This window comes from Protomyctophum bolini, assembly GCF_963924005.1.
Source record: "Protomyctophum bolini genome assembly, chromosome: 14".
NCBI classification, from domain to species: Eukaryota; Metazoa; Chordata; class Actinopteri; order Myctophiformes; family Myctophidae; genus Protomyctophum; species Protomyctophum bolini.
Window position 1 is genome coordinate 24,829,090 of NC_137875.1, and position 23,216 is coordinate 24,852,305.

Here is a 23,216-nt window from a genome sequence, read left to right on the forward strand (position 1 = left end):
GAAGGATGTTATTTAGGATATGAGGAAAATGAAAATAAAAATAAAAATACCATATCGTCCAAATCGTCTCCAGCATGGCAGACATCTGAACTGGTCTGAGCAGACAGCTCCTGACTGATTGAAGTGGTCTGAGCACACAGCTCATGGCTGATTTTGACGTCAGATTCATCTTCTGTTGACCCCTCCATTGTCTCCTCGTCAGAGCTCTCTTCCATGATGCTCTCCAGGGCACGGTGTCTGTCTCCAAGACCACCCTGCCCAAGAACGCTGCTCAGGGTCTCCATCACACTCTGGAGCACTGACGGGTCTTGGCTTGATGAAACGCTCCGGAGAACTTGCAGCAGCTGGGACTGAATGCTTTCAATGTCACACTGCTGTGGGTCTTCGTGGATATTCACTTCCTGGTTCGTCCGATTTTGGTTTTCCGTTTCTTTTTGGTCTGAAATAAGGGTCTTGAGAGGAACTGGGCTACTGGGTCCATGGGCTGTGTCGCTCTTGTCAAAACCGTCTCTCTCCGAGTACAGTGGAATGTTGGGAACCATAGTTACAACAGCTTTGACATGTTGCGTTTCTATGGATTGCATTTCATCAACATTAGCCTCGTCTTTGCAAATATTCGGCGGTTGTTCTAGGCCAGACCTTGCAGCATTATACATCATTGATGGAGATGAAGTGTCAGAGTCAGATGTAATGGGAAAATCTGATTGAACATGAGTCACTTCCTGGGGTTCCTCAACTAAAGCACACATATCTAATCCATGGTCTGTTTTCGCTATGTTTGCTGGATACCCTGCATCCATGTCTGTTGTTGAGGGTGAGTCTCTACCAACAACTGCATCATGTTTGCTATTACTTGCCTCTATTGTTTGTATGTCTGTGAAGACAGGAGTCTGGTCGTGACCACTGCCAACTGAGAAAATGTCCACACGTTGCCCCTCTGGGGAAAGCTTACTGCTCACATGGCGTGAATCCACCTCATGTGCAGCATCATCGTTTGAATCTGACAGACAGTTATTAATCCCTACTAGCTCAGTAACACCAATGGAATCAGGATTTACATTTTCTGCATCTTTGATATCATAGCTGCCATGGTTGATTGTGCCTGTTTGAATATTGGCTTCACTGGAAATAGTAGGAATTTGAGAGCACTGATTCAACTGCTGAAGATTTTGAGGGGATGTGGGTTCAGTTTCTAAACTGAAATCCCCTTCTGGTTGAAACGTTGTTCGATGAGGTAATGTCATTGCACTGCTAGATTCTGTGATCCTTTCCACAACGTCACTAGTAGATTCAGACGCGGAGATGATGCCATTTTCAAACAAATCCCTTGGTGATGAGTAATCTAATCTCTGCACTGGCTCATTGACTAAAGAGGTCACAGCGGCATTTAGCACATTCTCTACTCTATTTTCTTCAGACATAACATCACTATAGGACGAGGATACGCCAGAGTCACTCTGAACAGGGCTAACTGTCTGATTCCCCATTAGGTTGTGATATCCAGCTCTGAATAAAACCTCTTCTAGTGGCAAGTCGCTTTCAGTATGGCTCTCTATCCGATTGGCTCCTTCAGTCACATCTGATAAGGTTGGATGAAAATCATTTTGGACGACATTTCTAGATCCACGGATAACATCTGACAGACTATTGGTTAACACCTGTGTGTCACTATCTTCCCTTAGCAAATGTGTTCTGTCATTTTGACTGGTAGTAAATTCTTGTGAAACCTTATTCAGTGAGATAGATGAGGTCATTTGAGCTTGGGGAAGGCTATGACTAATGCACGAGGGAAGCAATGTATGGAGAGAATTACTCATGTCTTCTGCATTTCCTCCTGGCCTAAAACCTATAACTTCAATTCCACTCTCATGCTCCATTTGTCTGTCATCGCTGTGTACATCAGCGAGATCAAGCACTACTACAGCAACCCTGTCACACTGCCACTCTAGTACACTCTCCGCCTCGTTTCCCTTTATGAATCCCAGGCTATGGTCATCAGAGATGCATGGAGTGTCCCTGCCCTCGGGGTAAATGACGTCTCCGCAAATACGCTCCGAGTGAATTATCCTATTGGCCAATTCATCACTAACTAATCCAGACTGCAAAGCCTCACTGACGCTAACGTTACAACCAGACGTGGAGTCATATACAGCGCTTAGCAGGTTCTGCTGCTCCATAACATGCAGCGCAACATAAGGGGATATAGATCCACTCGATACAGTTTGTCTGAGGATAGACATCGTGCCCTCTTCCCCTGTAACATCTCCATTTCTGTTCAGCTGCAATGCAAGCAGCTCCAGCACGGTTTTTCCATCGACGAGGCCCTTTTCGAGAGCCGCCTCCAGGTCGTAGCGTTTCCCAGAAGTGACGTCCAAAATGCCTCCTTCTTCCATCTGCTCTTTGAGAAGATTAATGGCGTAGCCTCGCTCGTCGTCGCCCTCGCACACCTCCTCAGACATGAGAGGCATCGTGGTCCTGTTGTCGGTCTCCCTTGAGTCAGTGGACAATGAGTCAAGAGTTATGCGTGTTGGTGATTGTTGGCAACACTTCATCGCCAGTGTCAGACTTTCGGAGTCATGTGCATTGGGGAGTAAATCAATGTTTGTGTCACTGGCTATGCTTACAGTGAAACACTTTGGTAGAACAGTATTTAGACCTTCACTGGCAGTCACTCCAGCATCGATATCCAGCATAATTATTTCAAATTTTTTAAAGTCTGTAGTGTTTGCACTGCTTGTGCCATCTTGAGAAAACTGTTTCACTGTAAAATCGGGCTTCATTACAGAGTCAACATCAATAGAAGATTTGTCAATGCAATCATTAACATCAAAGCCATTTCCAGCAACTAGACATTGTTCGAGATCAGTAAAGTTCGTGCTACTTGTGTTATTTTGAGACAATGTTTTCATTGTTGAATCAGGTTGTATGATGCTTGTAAAAGAGTCAATGGTCATTGCAGATTCCACAATGGCCTCTTCAATATCAAAGCCATTTCCAGCATTTGCATATTGTTCATCAGTAGAGTTTGTTCTATTTGGAAACAAAGAGTTGATGGTAGAATCAGGGTGTATGATTTTGCAAGCTGAGTCAACATATACCAAAGACTCTTCGGTATAATCAAGGTTCAACACCCTGATCTTGGCATCGGGTTTTTCATCAGAGGACACTCCATTCTCTGTATTATCATTGTGTGTGTTGTTACTCACAGAATCAACACCAACAAAAAGATATTCCTCAACAGAATCAATCATTTTCGATATTGACGATTCCTGATGGGTATCTTCAACATCAAAGTTGTCTCCAGTAATCACATTCTGCTCAAGATCAGCAGTGTTTGTGCTGCATGTGATCTTATAGTCTGTAGAATCAGGCTGCACGGTGTTCCAAACAGAGCCAACAACCATTGACGATGTCTCAATGGAATCTATCCTCTTAAACATAGAAGATTCCTCAGCTGAATTGTCATTTTCAAAACGACCAGAGATTGTGCTACTTGTGCTGTTTTGAACCAAACAGTTGGCTGTAGAATCAGGCTGTATGATGCTCCAAATTGAGTTGACATCAACTAAAGACTCAGTGTAGTCGAGATTCAACACTCTGATATTGGTACAGAGTTTTTCATCAGAATAATTCTCCAAGGGAAACAAATCATGAGATGGGAGTGATTGCTTATTTTTTAATAATTCATCCATTTCTTCTTTTATGTGCAACGTAACAAGATTGTCTTCATCACTTTCAAAGTGAACTTCAAACTCAAGCTGTTTTAAAATAATACCATCTGAAATGACTAAAGCAGCATTTTGCTCTCCGTTGTCTAAAGTGTCTGCATCTTCAATGAAAAGTTGTATCATTTTAGACGCATGATTATCAAGTATCAACAGTCTTTGTCCTGTCTTTGGATCTATGTAACTATTGATCATGAGGTAGGAGATGAATAATTGTCTCTCTTCAGTGGGTGACGGGCTGTTCATATCCCCTGGACTATCTGTGGTATGATTACACCCAGACATTTTAAGTTCTCTAACCGTGAGCCAAGAGGAAAATTTTGAATTAAGCTGATCCACATCAGGAAACACATCAGGGAATTCTATCGTTTTCAATATCTCTACGGTATGACTGTCAATTAGACCCTTCTGAATAGCAGACGTGAAATCAACTACCTCTGAGTTGTCAGGTAGGTAAAATGCTGCTATCTTCTGTCGATTACTGAACAGTTTGCTGGCAAATTTCTCGGTGATGACTTCATGATGCACTGAGGTTGATTCATTGAGGATTTCCCCAGAGTGAGGCAACAACAGGCCAATGAACTCCCTCTGTTTTCCAAGCACTATTAGTGTGCTGCTACAGCTCAGCAAATCACACTGGACAGCTTCATCCACCATTAGCTTTTCTCCACGCTGAAGGTTCACAAGGCTGCAAAATGTACTCCCCTGACTACTGGAGTTAATCAAGTCCATCTTGGTCTCCTGACTTTCAAGAACCTTTATGTAGACAGAACAGGGGATCAGGCCAAGCTGAAATGCTCTCTCCAAAGTCAGTTCATCCCCCGTATAGGACATTTTCAATTCATCACTGAACTGTTCCATGTCTATCACCTTAACGATCAAATGTTCAGAGGTGGCCGCTTCCCTAGCTGCTGCCAGAAGTGAGAAAGGCACAGAAGAGAAATGTGGACTTGGAATGCACTTGCTTGCATCATTTAGCTGGATCAATGTTGAATAATCGATAACATCTTGGTTGAGAGCATCATCCGAGCCCAGAGGGAGCAGCTGCTCGGACTGAGCGAGGCAAGAGGTTATAGTCTGGGTCTCAGGTAGAACGTCTCCAGCCATCTGATCAATCAGGCTGCATTGGACAGAAGACAAGGCTCCATCTCCAAGCTCATCAATGTCACCACTGCTTTCAAAACCCTAAGGAAAATCATAATTTGATGCATCATTAAAAGTATTGTTTTAACTGTGAATACAAAATGTGAAATTCAAATTCAACAGTGTTCAAAAGCAAGGCAAAACTTATACTCACCATCAGACAAGCATGTGTATGTTAGCAGTTCATGTGTGCAAGAGCATGGCCGTGTCAAGGTTTTAACAGCGAGGTACAGTACATTAAAAGCTGACATGCTTCTGTGAACAAAATGTACAGCTTCTTGCAAAAAAGACGAAGACGAAGTTAGACACATCACATAAAGAATGTTCATACGACCTACTGTATAATGGTAGGTATACCGGCTGAGTGAACAGCAAGGTTTGTTTTGGTGGTGACAATGACATAGACAAGCATGTTTACAGCATACACAGGCTCTTTTAAACTGTATTGGTCAAAAGGTCAATGTTTTTCTGTAGTTCAAAAATCCCGTGTTTCAGTGTTATGAATTGAGAGTGACACACAAGACAACTGTTCACACTGTGGAGGTAGAGTCAGGTAGCAAGGTTAGTCATGCAACTGATATATGCCACTTTCATCATTCCTACTATAAGTGACAAACACAATCCACTCTGTGTTGTAGAGCCCAGCCCAGTGTCCAACCTGTTCTGCGGACGGCATCTGATCTGCACAATGCTGGGAGAGATCACTGTAGGCCTGATTCAGTGCGTTCAATTGCTCCTGGGCTTTCTGCCGTTCTTCTTCTGTCATCCTGCAATAAATGAGATAGAGCAGACAATTTTAGACGTCTAAGCGGCAACAACTTCGATCAATTTTCCAATATATATCCAATTGTTCTACAGTATTGCGAGGACGTGAGAAATGTACATGACACTTCCCAATGTGTTCAGTGTCTCACAAGTTTGCTCTCAACATTATCTTGAATTTGTTGTAGCACTAATATTCTATTAGTAGCCATGCAATTGAGCAGTCTAAAACACTGCTGAAGCTGTGTTAAAATGTTTAGTGGGGTAAAACTGGAACTGGGGATTCAAGTACACAGTTGTTTCTTACTTAGATTAACTTTTTTCTAATATGATACTGTATGTATGGTCCCATTAACATGAATAAATGTGAAAACTAGAAACTTAACTTTTTGTTTTTATAGCTGCTACTCTCGGTGATCGTGACAATGTCCTTGTTCGTTTGTTTATGGCAAAATTGCGATTTTTACTATGAAGTAGAACTAACGGCCATGCATGGCCGATGGTTGAACAGAGAATAGTGGAAATAGATGGAAAGTAAATATGTATTGTATCGTAAATATTGTTTTATTGACCGAAGCTGATAACTGTCTACTGGGGGGAAAGAATGATGGTGCAGCAGCTGTCTGCACTCCTCTGGCAGTGTCTGTAGTGGCGTCTCATTGAATACATTCAAAACAACTGACGCACGCACACCGTATCATTTATCAAAACTATTAATTATCAAAACAGCCGCTGGCTTCACAAGCTGTGCTTTTACAGAGTAATGTATGATAGAAGGAGTATGACTATTCCAATGGTAATTGAGAGCAATAAAGGAATTAAGACAGATTCATAAGAAAACAAAAAGAGGTCCAAGGCACTCTGCTACAGTCATATCAAGTAAAAAAGCCTTTATTTAAGCGGCATGGCAAAGAGCATTAAAAATAACAACCTACGCGTTTCAGCTGTAAAAGCCTTCGTCAGGGTCCCCGAGACAGATTCATAATTGGTGTTTGTAGAATAATTTAGTGCATTTGGTAGTGCTATACAATACTCTCCACTGTTTGTTTTCTTTGCATGGAAACTGTATGGGCTGTATTTTGCGTGTCTTAAGTATCAGGTCTTATTCCCTAACTTGAGTAAACTAAAGACCTGGAGGCGTGGTCAATGCTCTTTGGCCACTCAGAATAGCCAAATAGCATTGATCACGCCTCCAGGTCTTTAGATTACTCAAGTTAGGAAGACCTGGTACTTAAGACACGCAAAATACAGCCCTTATGTGGAGACTGAGTGCCAATCCAAAATAGTCCTCAAGAAACAGTCATAGATTAGGGAAATATAGTGTAGTGTTACAGGGATGCCTGCTGATTACCAATGGAATTTGGTTTATTTTTTGATTAAAAAAAAGAAAGCTCCGTAGCAAACAAAGGCTTACAGCCTTCACACCTTGTGTTCAACTAAATAATCTACACCAGGGGTCTTAAACAGGGGATCGGAATCCCTAGGCGATCCTGACAGTTACTACAGGTGAGTAACTGGTTTACATTAACCATATGAACCCTACAGTCCAAAATAGCAGATCTACAAGCACACAACGGCTCGCAAGTGTTGTGTGCTTGTAAATCTGCTTTTTTCGGCTTAGACATTAAATGTCTAAGCCGAAAAAAGCAGATTTTGTTGTGGAGGGTAAAAAGAACAGTACAGAGTGAAAGATCTAGTTTACTGTTTTATACAATATGTAATGGGGGTCCCTGCTTCATTGATTTCTCAGCTAAGGGGTCCTTTGCCTGGAAAACATTGCAGACCTCTGATCTACACAAATCAGACTATAATAACCATCAACAAATGAACTGAAATGCCCATCAACAGTGCTCCTTTAAAAATGATGACTTGACTCACTTGTCACTGTGTTTAGTCAGCATCATCTGTGTGGTCCTCAGTGCTTCTGCAATTTGTTCCTTCTTAGTGACCACCTCCTCCATTGAAACCTAGAATATCAATAAGTAAAGTTAATGTTGCAATATAGACAGACATCTTATATCGTCAGTACCTTTGTAATATCAAACTCTCTACAAAGTCTATATGTGATTAATAACCTGAACGACATTTTAAAAAGCAAGCCGATAATTAACTACAATTATTACAATTCATTCATCAGATTAACTGTAATTGTTTGTGACCAAACGCAAGATAATCAGGATCATTTCAAGGATTTCTGACCAAACGTAAGCTAATAAGGCTCAATTCAGGGATTTGTAAACAAAAATAAGGTAATCGGGACCATTTCAGGGATTAGTAAAAGAAAGTACTCATTCATCTTCTCTGGGATGTTAAATTATTGTGCCATGTGAACATTTGTTAAGCTCCAGCTCCTGGTTAACTGGTGGTCACTCTCAAAACCTCTTCCACATGAACACCATAGTTTTATTTTCTAATGGCGATAAAATGGGATAAAGACAATTGTGAAATGATTTTCATGAACTACTACAAGCACTATATAATTATACTCTTTACACCAAATCACTTTGGCATAAATAGCTGATCTACTGTATAAGCTCACACCGTGTTTTGTGATGGTGCATCAGAAGGTGCAGGGACGCTAGTGTTGTCATGCATTGCATATCATAGCTGTCTAGGACACATACATTTGTGCACTACCAGATCAGATTGGATACCCCGTCCTGAAAACTTATTTTCTGTTTACTAAAGATTTGGAGATGCCGGGAGCCCCATGTTACTGGACAAGCACTATATAGGGTAGGTAGCATAGCAGTGGTGGCCATTTTGTGGCGCCAGAAACTATAGGTTACGAACGTAACGCTTATTAATTTTTACCATAGAGATGTGAGGAAATATTTATAGAAATTGTTTAATGATGGCTGTATAATTGCTCCGAGCAGGGACAAAATGTAGCGTAATAAATATTTGTTCAATCTATTCGTGAGTTATCTGACTGAAATATTTTAAACCTGGAACCAAGCCAATCAGGCTCATGGTGAATCATGACCCCATAACATGAGAAAAATATATATATTTAATTTAACTAAATAGTAAATAACCCTATTTTTGGCAGTTGTCAAATATTGTTTTGACATGGAATCAAATGTTTTATGGTCATGATTCACCAGGAGCCTGGATGGCTTGGTTCCAAAAAAAGAAAAAAAAAATGTTTTTTATCTGCGGCACCATCCCTGCTACAGTATGTCTTATTAAAGTATTACTATCAAGAGTATGATCTATTTAAGACATACTGTATTTTAAAGGGATAGTTCCAAATTTGTTTACTTACGCTGTATGAAATACTTGCCATTAATATAGTGGTCGCAACTGTATTAATTGATTGCCTGAGTCCCGTGGAGGGAGTTCTGCTCTGGTTTTGGTGAATATTAAGTAGTTCCGGTCATTTTGTGGGGGGCACTGGGGCCCCTCTATCACACGGAACTATGTTTTTTGTGTCCATATCACTACGCCCCAAAAATAGTCTGATGTGATAGACGGGTCAAAGTTGAACAAAAGTTGCGCTAATATTTTACAAATAGGTCAACAATACAAATTACGATAGTTTTGTGGATTCATTTACTTTTAATGCGTGGCCTCAGTGCCCCCCACAAAATGACTGGAACTACTTAATTCACCAAAACCAGAGCAGAACTCCCACCACGGGACTCTGGCAATCAATTAATATAGTTGCAACCACTATTGTATATTAATGGCAAGTATTTCATACAACTTAAGTTCATAAATTGTGAACTATCCCTTTAACAAAGAAATATCATTTACGTATATCACATTTAATGAAGCAAAATGTTATTTTGTTGCAGCACATCTACCATATCGTCACCTTGCTAAAAAGTAATTTTTCTGAAAACAGAACAAATGGAAACAAAACAAACAATTACATTTCTTAATAATTTCACCCAAAAGGTTTATAGCAATATATGACTATTGCTAATGCTATACAAATACTGCTGTCTGTCAGTTAAAGAACATAAGAGATCAAATGATTATTTGTGTTTCGAATCAGGCAATTGTAAACCTGATTTAGGCCAAATTATTTATTCATCTTGAGATAGGCCATTATACTACTGGGGTGGGAAGGGAACAGCATGATCCTTTTCAATAAGGACATACGGTAGGTGTAGGTGATGTTACCAGAGGTGGCCAGTGTCATGAAGAGCTGAATAAATAAATAAATCATTTTCCTCAAAATATTACATGGGCCATTTCTTTTAGCAAGGTGATGATATGTATCAATATCTGAAGAAAGTTATCCATGTTGATGTAAAGCATCAATTAATTTTCTAAAAAATATATTTTCTACTGAGAAAGCATGAAAACCCTTTCTAGAACTTAATTGCCTAATTTGATAAAATAAAGAACATTTAGAAGATGTATTATCACCATATTAGCTCAATCTCAGAAATCAATACCTGTTTTTGCACCTATGATTCTATAGAGATTATACCGTACACGTACAGTATCTTACAAAATGCAAAAATGTCCTAATAAAACCAATGTCTATGACTGTCAGGGGTCACACAAGTTGTCTACTGGTAACAAATGATAATATAACCATTTCTGACAAGTATTATTTATGTAGATCTGACAATAATAAGGTGTGCTTTTGTTACAAACACTTAAAATGAATTATGCATGTACATTATTCACAGACTTTACTTATTTGCTACTGTATGTGGTACCCCTATAAATGTTTTGAGAGCAAATAAGGTGGAAAAGAGAGTTCATGATCTACTACGCAGCAGTGGTTTTCAACCAGTTGTCCGGGGACCACCAGTGGTCCTTAGCTAAATGATAGAGTTGGACCCCTATAGATCTTTAACTCTTGAGAGCGTAAAAGGCCCCGTACGGGACCATTTGATTTCATTTTACGCTCTCAAGAGTTACAATATTGTATCTGCATTACTTAATTTGTGTACACAATTAGAGAATGAAGAACTGTTATTTTGATCAACATTTGCCAACTGCATGGAATTGTGTTTCAATGATAACAAAATAAATATTCTTTAGTTTTGGGTCTGAGAGACTAAATGTCATCAAATGGTGGTCCGTTGTTCAAATGCCCAATAAATAATGGACCTTGATATGAAAATGGTTGAAAACCACAGTACAGTATGTAGTGGTGGCTTTTATCAAAAACGGCTTATAGTATGCCTACACAATGTTTTCTTGTAAAGATTTGAAACCAAATCAACGGTGTGCTTGATGCAACTTGAGTAATAAGCATACTTTGCAATGGATGTGTGCTTGTGCAACTGGGACATTGGACTGGAGTAGGGTGGCTAGAATTCATAGTACATCATTAAAACATTAATGAATTAATGTATGATATGACAAGCTGGCCAAATGAATCCAATATTCATAGCCAAGGGATTCCACAATAATGACTCCTTTGTTTTGTTTTAATAGAAATCATATACACACACAGGTTGCAATATTATATTGTTATAAAATATATTCTACGGAATATTAGGCATATTAAATTATTGTACAGGCTTCTGTTCTGGTCAAACAGCATGAAACAAACAAAAGGCCACAGCCACACAGTGTTTACCTGAGGATAATTAGAAGCTTCTGTGTTGGCGTTACCATCTTTGAGACCTTTGCCATCATTGTTCTGATTCTGTTTCACATTGGACATCCAATGCAACAGCTTGCTAACTTTATCACCATGTTCTTTCTTCTCCTCATCAACAGATCTCTAGAATTTGAACAGAAGGATTTTCAAAAGGAATGTTATCTTATTCTATGCATATTTAACACAGGGCACTGAAGTTGAACCCCTTGAGGAATTACCGGTAACCAAATTCAAGCTGGAACTCTGGGTTTGATGATATAGAAGAACATAGAAAAAATGTAAAAGAAACATTGAAGACAAAACAAACAAAACATTGAAAAACTTTCTTATTTGGAGTAAATAATTAGGTGAATAAAAAGTAAATAAAAATAACATTCATTTTTCTTTTAGTACCCACTTTTTTCATCAAAACTTTGCTTTACATAATGCCTTTGTTATCAGAACACATATTGCAGTGTTTTGTATTACTGTAGCCTATATGAATCTCAATGGCTCACTGCATGAAAAGAATGTAATCAGAAACGATTAAAACATGTTTTGTCGATGAATACGCCCTTTACTTATTCAATGCATTGGAGATATTTATAGGTGGTGATACGTCCAAATATACTGGTATCCAACACCATGAGACTTTGTGGCTTCCAGTAACCTAAATCCAGTGTGGCAATCATAAACGCTTCTTTCAAGTGCTTCTTTGAATGAGATTCTTCGCTTGGTCTTTGGACAAGTCAGGCTTTTGGTGTAGGACGTTTCATCTTTTAGTAATAACGAGGCAGTAACTTTATCAACAAAACTGCCCTGACTAACTTCCTCGGGCGAGATTTTGTCTCGAGTCTCAGGGTTTATCAATCCTCCAGTCAGCCGTTGGAATTCAAGGCATCGGAGAGCAACATCTTTAGGGAAGAGATTTTCCTGCATGGCCTGAGTGACAGACACAGTCTTGGCAGTCTGTGGATGAACAATGCCAAAATACGCCTTCTCGAACTGTTGGAGCTGTCCAGCAAATGTCTCATCCACCAGACCTCTTCTTAGAGCGTCTGAGATCATCACTTTCTGCCCAGATGCGGGCTCACAGATGCCTCCGGTGCATGCCTGGGCCTCCAGAAGCCTTAAGGCAGTATTTCTATCGATAAAGTTCTGCTGAAAAGCTTGAAGAACGGACAGGCGCTTCTTCTGGGTGACATCCCAAAGACCTGCGACAGGGCTGTTGGCATCCTCGACTACAACCATTCTCGAAAGTATGAGGTCTGCAAGCTCATAGATACTGAGGAACCCATTACGGTAGCTCAGAAGTTCAGTTGTCTCAAGAAACCTTTGACTTAAAGCAGCCTCTATACAAAGCTTCCTTCCGGTTTTGTGGTCAACAATCACACTACGTGAGCTCCCTTTAACATCATCAATGGACTCCTCCTGCCATTCACTGTCCTGTTGAGATAGAAATAGATAGGTGCTCTCGTCAATGCATTTCCCTTTATATGCTTCATATGCTGACATTTCCACGCCAGACACGCTGCTGATGACACATAGTCTATGAGAACTTCTCGGAGAGATGCTGGACAGATGCTTGTCACCGAAAGGGAAAAGGTAGACACCGCCGTCGGTGTCATAAAGACATGACTTCAACAACTCGCTGTAATATGCCTTCTGTCTGGTGTCAGGATTGTGAAAGCCTTTGGGGTTGCCGACTGGATCGTAGAGACTCTGTAGAGTGAAGTCATTGAAAAGGTTGTGCTCCACGGCGGTGATGAGTGGTACTCTATTGCCAACCTCGGGGTCAATGAATCCTCCGGTGGCTATCTGGGCCTCTAAGATCTGCCTCGCCAAGCGTCTATCAAGCATCCTTTCCTCCATTGCCTGGAAAACGGACAGTGTTTTGTTGCCGTGGACATAGCCAGTGACTGCTTTCTCTGAATCTATTAGTCTGTCTTTCAGATCTGCGTCCACAAGGCCCGCATCCAGGGCATCTAGGACCGAGCACATTTCTCCAGTGACTGGGTCGATAATACCGCCCGTTGCAGCCTGAGCCATCAGGTACTCAATTGCATAGGTCTTTGCTAAGAGGCCTTTCTCTGCAGCTTCTAAGAAGGACATCTTTGTCTTGCTCGACTCCACGTACACTCCAGCAATAGCAGTCGGTCTGATGACAAACTGAGAAATAGATGCTTGCACCTCTTCCACTGTGACGAGACCCTCTTCTAAGCGGTGCAAAATGTCTTGGTCCAACCGATTAGTTGTGATTAACTTCGTAATAATGGTTCTGATGCGTAGGAGTTTTCGTGAGGCCGAAGTGGAACTCTGCTTCACCTCCCTCTCCTCTTGTTGAAATACCTTAGCAGGCATGTGTTTGGACTGAGAGGATCTTTCAATATGGCTTCTATCCGTTTTCTCACTTGTGATGGAATCTTCAATATCATTCTGGTCGGTATAGGTCTGTATGTGTCTTTGATGAAGAGATGTACGTTGAGTAGCAGAGCTGTTCAGTTGTATGGCTGTTTTTTCCTTTTGAAGGCTTTGACTCTGAACATGTTCTGTTGTTTCTTGTTTTGCTCTTCTCACTTCTATTGTTCTGTCTTTGTTCATTGTTGCTATCTGTAAAAAGGACAATGGAACAACCATGAGATATAATTATTGTTATGCATAAACAATGTTAAGCAATAGCAACATTATTTGTAATGTAATTATAGAATATTTGCCTATGTATTTACTATTTATTGTATATATATATATTGTATTTTGCTTCATGATATTGAATTTAGGTAATTCCTACCTCTGATGTTTCTTTCATTTTTGGCATCTCCATTAGCTTGCACTTTGAACATTCCTTCTCCTTCTCTCTGGTCTTCATCGTGACCTCTAGTTTCAATACTTTCTCTTGAAAGCATTTCACCTCTTCGATGTAGATCAACATTTTTTCATTGAGGGATTTTACTTCCTTTTCCTTGATTCTCAATTTCTGCTCAGTCTCCGTCAACATTTCTTTCAGTCTTAATGCCTCCTTTAACTTTTCCTTTTCACGGTTTTCTAGATTACGGACGTTTGATTTATGTTTGACTTTGTCATCTTCCAGTTGAACAATTTGAGATTTGGTTTTTAATAGGTCACGGCTGAGAGACGTTCTCTCTTGTTGTAGTTTGTCCATTTGAATATGCAGCTGATGCACCGTGATCTCTGGTGATGCAGAGTGCTCTTTTGATTGCAGTGTGATCTTTTGCTCCATGTCCGTCTGCACCAACAGCAGCTGTTTCTCATAGGCTTTCTTCTGAAGATCCAGTTTACTTTTCAAGTCCTCAAGCATGCCCTTGCAGTTCTCCAGTTGTTCTTCAAGCTGTTGGGATCTCAGCTGAAATACTGAATTCTCATTTTGTTTCTGCTTGCCCTCCTCTTGGGCTTGGTTGAGCTTTTCTTTCAACACTGTGATTTCAGATCCCAATAAGACACATTTCTCTTGAGCTTTAGTCCTCTCTCTCTGTACGATTGTAATTTCTTCTTTCATATTTGATAAAGATCTGTCAGACTCAGAACTAGAAAAACTTTCTTTCACTTTTATCTTGAAAGACTCAGCCTCCAGCGCTGTTATTCTGGACTCTTTGTTTCTTCTTTCCAGGGTCTCTTTAGCTAACTCATCATTTAATCTTCTCTGAGAGGTGATCAATTTTTCAACTTCCAATTTCAAGTAAGCTTGTTTTTCTTCAGCTATTCTCTTGTCCCTCTGAAGTGTATTTAACTCCTGCTTCAGATTAGATACTATTTTCTCCGAGCTTCCAGTCACTCCTTTAATACTCTGCTTATAATTCTGAACCTCGACTTCTAATGCCTTTAACTTATTGAGACAGTTTTGATTTTCAGCAGATTCTCTCTGTAGTTCTGCATTTGTTTTCTTCAGAATTATGTTCAAATCATTAATTTCAGTTTTGTGCTCCAGGACTTTCTGGTTGGTTGTATTCCTCTCAGAACGCACAGAGGTAAGCTCTGTTCTCAGGGTCTTCATTTCTTTCTCATAATTTGTGAGGTTTACCTGAAGCGTTTTGTTCTTCTGCTGCAGCTCAGATGTTTTCTTTACCTCGGCATTGTAGTCCCGTAGTTTAATTTGAAGCTCATGAGAGGTCTGGGATTTCTTCAGCAGTTCCTCTTCAATAATTCGAACCTGCGATTTGGTGCCTTCCGACTGAGACTTGAAAATTTGTATCTGCTGATCCTGGGTTCCCATTACTAAGGTTGCCTTATCGAGTTGAGCTCTCATATTGTTCATCGTCTTCTCCATGTCAATGTTCATCTTTTTCAACTCCTCTATCTGCGTCTGCAATTGACAGACTAATAATCCCTTTTGTTGAAGATCTGCATCAAGATTTTTACATTTGTGTTTAGTGTCTTGGTCAGATTTAGTCTTTACAGTGATCTCCTCTTTCACATTTTTAAGCTGTTGTTTCCAGCTCTCCATTTCATCATTTAAAGATTTGACCTTTTGTTCAGAGAATGATTTGTCCATCTTCAGTGACTCAGCAGTTACCCGGAATGCCCTGATACTGTTGTCCAAGAACACATTCTTGTTCATCAGTTCATTACATGTGAACTTCAGCTGATCTATTTCTGACAGTTTGGAGGACAACTCTTCCTCTAAGCTGCTAATCCTGCGACTGTTCACCTGTTCTATGGAACTCTTCTTCTGTAGCGTTTCTTGGCTGATCTTGAGCTGCTCCTTAAGACCTTCAACCTCTGTGTTTTGGAAAGCAGTTTTCTGCTCCAATGAAGTCTTGTCCCTCTGGAGAGATTTTATCTGCTCTTGAAACAGGTCGATCGAGTTCTTCAGGTCTGAGTGACCTTGTCGGAGACTTTCTGATGTTTGTCTCACATTTTTCTTTTCTGTCTCCACGTCCTTCTGAAGTTGCTTCAGTCTATTATCGCTGTCATCCAACAGTTCCTTTAAATTCTGCACTTTCTTCTCAGCCACATTTTTATAAACAACCACAGAGTTCAGCTCTGACTTTTGTGTCTTGATCTCCATTTCAGCTCTTTCTTTCAGAATGGTTAGTTCTTCTATTTTGTGCTTCAGTTCATCTCTCTCAGTGTCGACTCGACTTGGCTGTACGCTGATGTTTTCTTGAACTGCAGCGGACCGTGATTCACTGTGGACTACCTTTAGGTCAGATGACTGGGCCTGCTGGGCCACATGCATTTCCACAGAGTGATCTTGGTTTTGCAACTGTGCCTCAGAACCTTCCTTCTCCTTGAGCTTGTTCTTACGTGTTTGATTGTTCTTCTCAGTCTCTTCCATATAATCACCTATCATCTTCAAGTTGTCCTCCAACTGCTGAATTGACTCTCGTGCACTACTTAATTCCTGCTCGACAGCAGCTTTGTCTTCCACTGCTAACTCTAGTTCAGTGAGATATTGATGAGCCTCCTCTTCAAGGTTAGACTTTTGAATGGTTAAATCATCATTGGTCAACTTTTGTGCTTGTACTTCTCCTTCCAGCTTGTCCACCTGTGCTCGCGTTTCAGCCAGTTCAGCCTCTAGCTCTTGTACGTGACACTGAAGCTGGCTAAACTCTTTTTCTCCGGCAACCTTTTGCAGCTGCATGGTCTCTATCCAAGTCACATGTTCAGCTTTTTCTAAAGCCTTTCTGTTCTATAATGCAAAACAACGAGTTAACACCACTTTCATGTTTGAAAGAAAGAAAGAAAATGTGAGAAAAATATATACTTTTCAATCATATTTGTGTCCTAATCCTTACCACAAAGTGTTGCAGGACTGTTAGTGAGTCTCTCCAGGAATGTGTGTGTGAATAAGTGTGTACACACACACACACACACACACACACACACACACACACACACACACACACTATTGTGTGTCTATTTACCTCAATAATACCAATTACATGTAAAGGTGATATTTTATACTATATTAAAAGGCTGTAATTATTATTACTAATTATATAAATAGTAGTGTGTGGTTGCTATAATCACATCAAAAACACAATCCTGGAGAGACTATAAACAATTTCCCACAGAAATGGCATGTAGTGTCATCAGTGTATCAGCCATGATCAAGACCTTGATCTTCCCTGGAAAAATCACCATAACCAACAACTCTGTATGCACACGCCATACAGAATGTCATGACTTTGCTTCATCCAAGCAAAGAAGCAAATATCATCATTCATGCTGAATAGAAAGGGAAAATATAACCCAAGTAGCACTGAGGGTCACAAAGAGACTTCAAGTATGCATCAAGGAAACAAGGACTTTTCATGCATTTCTATGAAAAACTCATTTGTTTGCATTGTATTCATTGCATTTTAGTGTTTTTAAAGGCTTTTAAACCAGTAAAGTAACTCCCTTTTACTTTTCTTACAAGATCTGGGCAAACGTGTTAATCTGTAGATTAATCAATGCGGAGGTTCATTGCCCAAATTGATTCTTCAGAATAAACCAAATGACTCAGCAAAGTTGGTTGTGCCTTACCGTCAATATTGACACAAAATGATGAAACATAAAACTAAACTCAATCTTGTTATACGATATCTGCTGTTTTTCCCCTATAGACAAATTGAGCCACTATGTTTGCAACCTTTTAAACTGGACATAATGGTGTTGATCTCTATCTAATCTCTGTCAAAAAGTAACTAGTATGAACGATTTAGCGCCAGGCATTCCTTAAGAAATACTGAAATACTTTAACTTTATATGAGTATAAAGTTAAAGTGAAGTTTTATTGGGTTTACTCTCCCTCAACCAATCCCAACCACAAAAGAAATAATAACAAGAATTAAAGATTTATATAACAGTGCATGTACATGTAAATTACATGCATGTTCCTTACAAAGAAGGCAGAATATGTTACATAAAGAAAATAACAAAAGTGTTTGAAAAGGGATTTAAACAACATGGACACCACAGATCAAGAACCCATACAAAAATCCAACAAATAACTCAAATAGTCAACATTATACTACAGTTATAACATCAACACATGACACTGTCTAACACAATTATGGCCATATATTCAACATAAATGGGCCATTTGTCCGAAAATGGCATAATCTTCGGATTTAATGTATATTGTGTATTTCTCCATAATTATTGGAACATTACTGAACTTACTTGAATTACTAAGTCAATGTTGGCTAAACATTACAGTGCTTTTAAATGTCTCTTCAAGATAAACTGTAAAATGTTGAAAGGAATCATTTCTATTCCAGGCATATTAAAATCCTGCTCAACAGTGAAAGTCCTCTTAGCGATCAAAAACACCATTACAACATGAATGTCATATTGAATGGGGACCAAAACATAATATGATATTATCAATCTAGAAAAATGATTTATGTTTATGTTAAATATCCGGCCAAAGTTGAGAGTAGACATGTATAAAATTGACACCAGAATGGTCATTAAGGAATATTTTTCCTTCAGATTATATAAATCCATTTAAGCAATAAAAAATATGAAAGCCTTACCTCCTCATCTTCGGTTCTTTTCAACGTTTCACTGGCAAACTTCACATACTGTGTCATCAGGGTTACCAGAGCAGTGTAGCGGGTTCGAAGATCCATAAACTATGGTAAAATTAAACAAAAAATACTTTGTTTAGCACCGAGAACACCTGGACTACTGCTTTAAAGCTCCATATAACATGTCGTGGTTCACCTCTTGTTGGATGGCATCAGAAGTATTCTGCATCCTCCGCTTCTTTAGTGGAGATTTGTGTTGGGAGTCAACCATCGCTCTGTAGGTCATCAGCTGAAGCTCGTAATCCTAAATTGTGAAACGGGCTTTAGGTATAATCATTATCTGAAGCCTATACAAATGCTTATACAGGAATACTGCAGATTCCCGTCTGAGAACGGTTCATTTACCATAAAATACTGTACATTTAATGTAGAAATCAGCTTACTTTGACAGCAGATGAGTACTGCTCAGAGTACTTTTGGCATTCTTCAATTCTGCTCTGTTTTTGTTCAATTTCAGCCACAAGAACCTGAAAAACACATTTTAAATGATTCACGGTCAGTTATAGTTTTGCAATGCCAGACAATTCAACATCACCTGCCAACAACATGGATGTGCATAAAGACAAAGTTGCATATATTTTCATTTGTTTGCTGGACCAAGTGTTCTGTCGTTACTAAGCCACATCAAATAAAGTTGATGATATCTTGTTCCAAAGACGTCTCCTCACACTTTTCATACATCTAGGAACACATATCTAACGACTATACAACAAGTGGTCCTACCTTCTGTTGGTTCAGGAGCTCAGAGAGTGCCTTGCTGTCCTCGGGTTTGTTCTCTTGGGCCTTCAGTTGAGCTGATTCCATTTCTCGAACCCATTCGTCCAGACTACAGTAAGAATCCTTGTAGTATTTCAGATTCTTGCTGATGCCTTCCAAATCACGAAGCCTGAAATCAAATTAACAATGTTAATTGCAGAGTTATGTTTGAGTGTCATTAAAACCACTTAAACCCCAGCATCTGTATTGTGGGCAAAGCTTTCGCAGAAAATAGCAGATAAATTCACAATGAGACATGATTTTCTGCAAAAGCTTTACCGATAATAACAGAAAACAGAAAATACACTAGCATAGAACCCTGAGGCACTCAACCATGCTCAACCATATGGGGTTTAAGTGGTTAAAGGCTCACCCACGATTTGCAGGAGAGCCTGGTCTGATCAAAAGCAACAAACCTGCTGTCAATCTGAGAGTGAACGTTGTGCCACCTCTCACTCAGTTGATCAGCCTTCTCCTTGTGCCAGTCAAGGTCAAAGTCACGCTCGTTGTGGGCCTTAAACATGCGATCGCTGATGGTGCTCGCTTTCTGCAACTCATCCTCCATGTCATGGAACACTTCTCGGTTCTCATCAATCTCTTTCCGCCATTGCTATAAAACAAAATAAAAAAACATATTCACCACAAAATATTATTTTGAGTAAGGTCTTGAAAAACGAAATCACTGAAGCATTATGGTGTTCGAAACGGAGTTTCACTACCTTGAGCGTGCAAATGATTGTGTCGATGGACTTCAGGTCAGAGTTCATGTCATCTTCCTCATAGAGTTTGGATTCGAAGAGTTTAAGTAGACCTTCTGCCCTCTGGCTGTGCGTTACCACTAAACTCACAACCTTCAACCTGGACCAAAGACAAAACTTCATTCGGATACACTTCTCATTGCCAAGTAATCGTTTCTGTATTATGCTACTGTAGCATTCAGTTCTAGACGATAGAGAAGGCCCGTCTTACTTGTCCATGTAGATGGTTGACATGGAGTGGACTTGGCTCATGCTCTGGGTGAGGACATTGAGCTCAGATGACAGGGTTGGGACTGACGGAGACGCTGACGCCTGTCTGAGGAACAGCTCACACTTTTCCTTCATGGCCTCAAGGTCTTCTTTCAGCTGGTTTAGCTCTGCTGTCTTCTTCTGCAAGCATGAGGATTAATAATAATCATGATCAGTGGTGGAACGTAACTAAGTACATTTACTCAAGTACTTAAGTAAAATGTTGAGGCATTTGTACTCATTACTCATTAGTATTTACTTTTACTTCTACTCTAATACATCTCGGATCTAAATATTGTACTTTTACTTCACTACATTTATTTGAAAACTTTAGTTACTAGTTACTTTGTAGATTTTAATTACAAAAACACATTCAGCTCACTATATATTCCGGCCATTTGAAAATAGCCGATTTCCAAGCTCACAATGTGTAGCAATGCTGTATGTTAGACGCATGCTGTACCTGGTGCTCTGTGATGCTGTGTGTTGAAGCATGCTGTACCTGGTGCTCTGTGATGCTGTATGTTGAAGCATGCTGTACCTGGTGCTCTGTGATGCTGTATGTTAGACGCATGCTGTACCTGGTGCTCTGTGATGCTGTGTGTTAGACGCATGCTGTACCTGGTGCTCTGTGATGCTGTGTGTTAGACGCATGCTGTACCTGGTGCTCTGTGATGCTGTATGTTAGACGCATGCTGTACCTGGTGCTCTGTGATGCTGTGTGTTGAAGCATGCTGTACCTGGTGCTCTGTGATGCTGTGTGTTAGACGCATGCTGTACCTGGTGCTCTGTGATGCTGTGTGACGCATGCTGTACCTGGTGCTCTGTGATGCTGTGTGTTAGACGCATGCTGTACCTGGTGCTCTGTGATGCTGTGTGACGCATGCTGTACCTGGTGCTCTGTGATGCTGTGTGACGCATGCTGTACCTGGTGCTCTGTGATGCTGTATGTTAGACGCATGCTCTACCTGGTGCTCTGTGATGCTGTGTGTTAGACGCATGGTGTACCTGGTGCTCTGTGATGCTGTGTGACGCATGCTGTACCTGGTGCTCTGTGATGCTGTATGTTAGACGCATGCTCTACCTGGTGCTCTGTGATGCTGTGTGTTAGACGCATGCTGTACCTGGTGCTCTGTGATGCTGTGTGTGTTGACACATGCTGTATCTGGTGCTCTGTGATGCTGTGTGTTAGACGCATGCTGTACCTGGTGCTCTGTGATGCTGTGTGACGCATGCTGTACCTGGTGCTCTGTGATGCTGTATGTTAGACGCATGCTCTACCTGGTGCTCTGTGATGCTGTGTGTGTTGACGCATGCTGTATCTGGTGCTCTGTGATGCTGTGTGACGCATGCTGTATCTGGTGCTCTGTGATGCTGTATGTTAGACGCATGCTGTACCTGGTGCTCTGTGATGCTGTGTGTTAGACGCATGCTGTACCTGGTGCTCTGTGATGCTGTGTGACGCATGCTGAACCTGGTGCTCTGTGATGCTGTATGTTAGACGCATGCTGTACCTGGTGCTCTGTGATGCGCTGCAGGCTCTGCTCCAGGTCATCTCTGTCCAGTGGAGTTCTGATCTCTCGGATCAGATGTTCCTCATGGGCCTCCAGATGCATTCGGAAGTTGCGTATTTCCGAGATGTAGCGATTGTACACAGATTCCTCATGCTCCTCTGTTTAAAACCAAAAAACAACACAAACAGGGAAAACTATTATGATACACTGCTCCTGTATATATATATTTTTTTAGTTTTAATGCGTCATCTGGAGCAGTGGTTCCCAAACATTTTTGTTTGTGGCCCAAAAGAGAAATTTGATGTCTCTCGATTGTAGATAGATTTTCACTACTACGTAAACATTGGATTTTCTGATATTTTTTCCTTTATTTCTTCATGAAACTACTGAAAAAAAAATATTTAATTTGTTTTAATGGTTGCTTTTCTGGGGGAAATGTTTTTTGAAAACGTTTTGTAATAATAATAATTAAAAACAAATTTAAACAGTTATTCATTATGGAACACGAGCCAAGTTTGGAAAATAGCAACTGTTCTAAGTCCTAATAGATGTTAAAACACTGCTAGTGTAACCAACAGTCTCACATTATTCACTTCAGTGCAAAGATGCCCCTCTAGATGGCGGCATCCCCACAATAATATTGTGGGGATTACAGAGCAAGTACATTGTAACACTATGACATTTTGACTTAGTATCATAGTATTTTTTTTCTTGCCCAAGCGGCACACTAAACCAATGGTTCTCAATCTCAAAGTAGGGATTATAGGTATAGGACCCAAATGGGCCCGTTCCATGGTCTAATGCATACAGTACCAAACTGTGTGGGGTCATTAAAAGCTTTGAGAATCATTGCGCTAAACAACAGCTCTTGAGACTGTTCTTAATCCAGTTCAAAAAGCACAGTTAAAGACAAAGCATTAACTTTACACATAATAGGCTTATAGAGCCACGTGTTTCCCTCGAGGTGCAGTGTTCTACGACGTACACCAACACCCCCTGTTGGTACAGTCATGGAAGCCTTGCCTCTTTCAGCCGACCTCAGTAGCTCCTCGTAATACTCTTTGCAGGCGGTGACCTCTCTCTCCAGCTGTGCACGGTCGGCCACGGTGAACACCTCAGACTCCTCGCTGTCTTCCAGGAAATCTTCGAAGTGCAACTGGAGGTTGCTCAGGACCTGCTGATGCTCGCCGGGTAACATTGTCTTGATCTGCACGGATTAG

The 23,216-nt window shown here is 40.3% G+C and overlaps 1 protein-coding gene across 7 annotated transcripts in view; it reads right to left on the reverse strand.

Moving 5' to 3' along the window:
- dst (dystonin) overlaps positions 1–23,216 on the reverse strand; it is a gene marked incomplete at its 5' end in the record, with an annotated part of 146,716 nt that overhangs the window by 57,593 nt on the left and 65,907 nt on the right. For 5 of the 7 annotated variants that reach the window (XM_080781613.1, XM_080781614.1, XM_080781617.1 and 2 more), the window contains 13 exons: positions 51–4,910; positions 5,527–5,635; positions 7,509–7,597; positions 11,182–11,328; positions 18,666–18,764; positions 18,856–18,963; positions 19,103–19,186; positions 19,443–19,605; positions 19,892–20,085; positions 20,195–20,333; positions 20,445–20,623; positions 21,997–22,154; positions 23,020–23,203. In XM_080781613.1, coding sequence (XP_080637739.1) covers positions 51–4,910; positions 5,527–5,635; positions 7,509–7,597; positions 11,182–11,328; positions 18,666–18,764; positions 18,856–18,963; positions 19,103–19,186; positions 19,443–19,605; positions 19,892–20,085; positions 20,195–20,333; positions 20,445–20,623; positions 21,997–22,154; positions 23,020–23,203 — 6,513 coding nt within the window. The remainder of the gene's footprint in view (positions 1–50; positions 4,911–5,526; positions 5,636–7,508; positions 7,598–11,181; positions 11,329–18,665; positions 18,765–18,855; positions 18,964–19,102; positions 19,187–19,442; positions 19,606–19,891; positions 20,086–20,194; positions 20,334–20,444; positions 20,624–21,996; positions 22,155–23,019; positions 23,204–23,216) is intronic. The other 2 variants (XM_080781619.1, XM_080781618.1) reach the window with 1 other exon arrangement.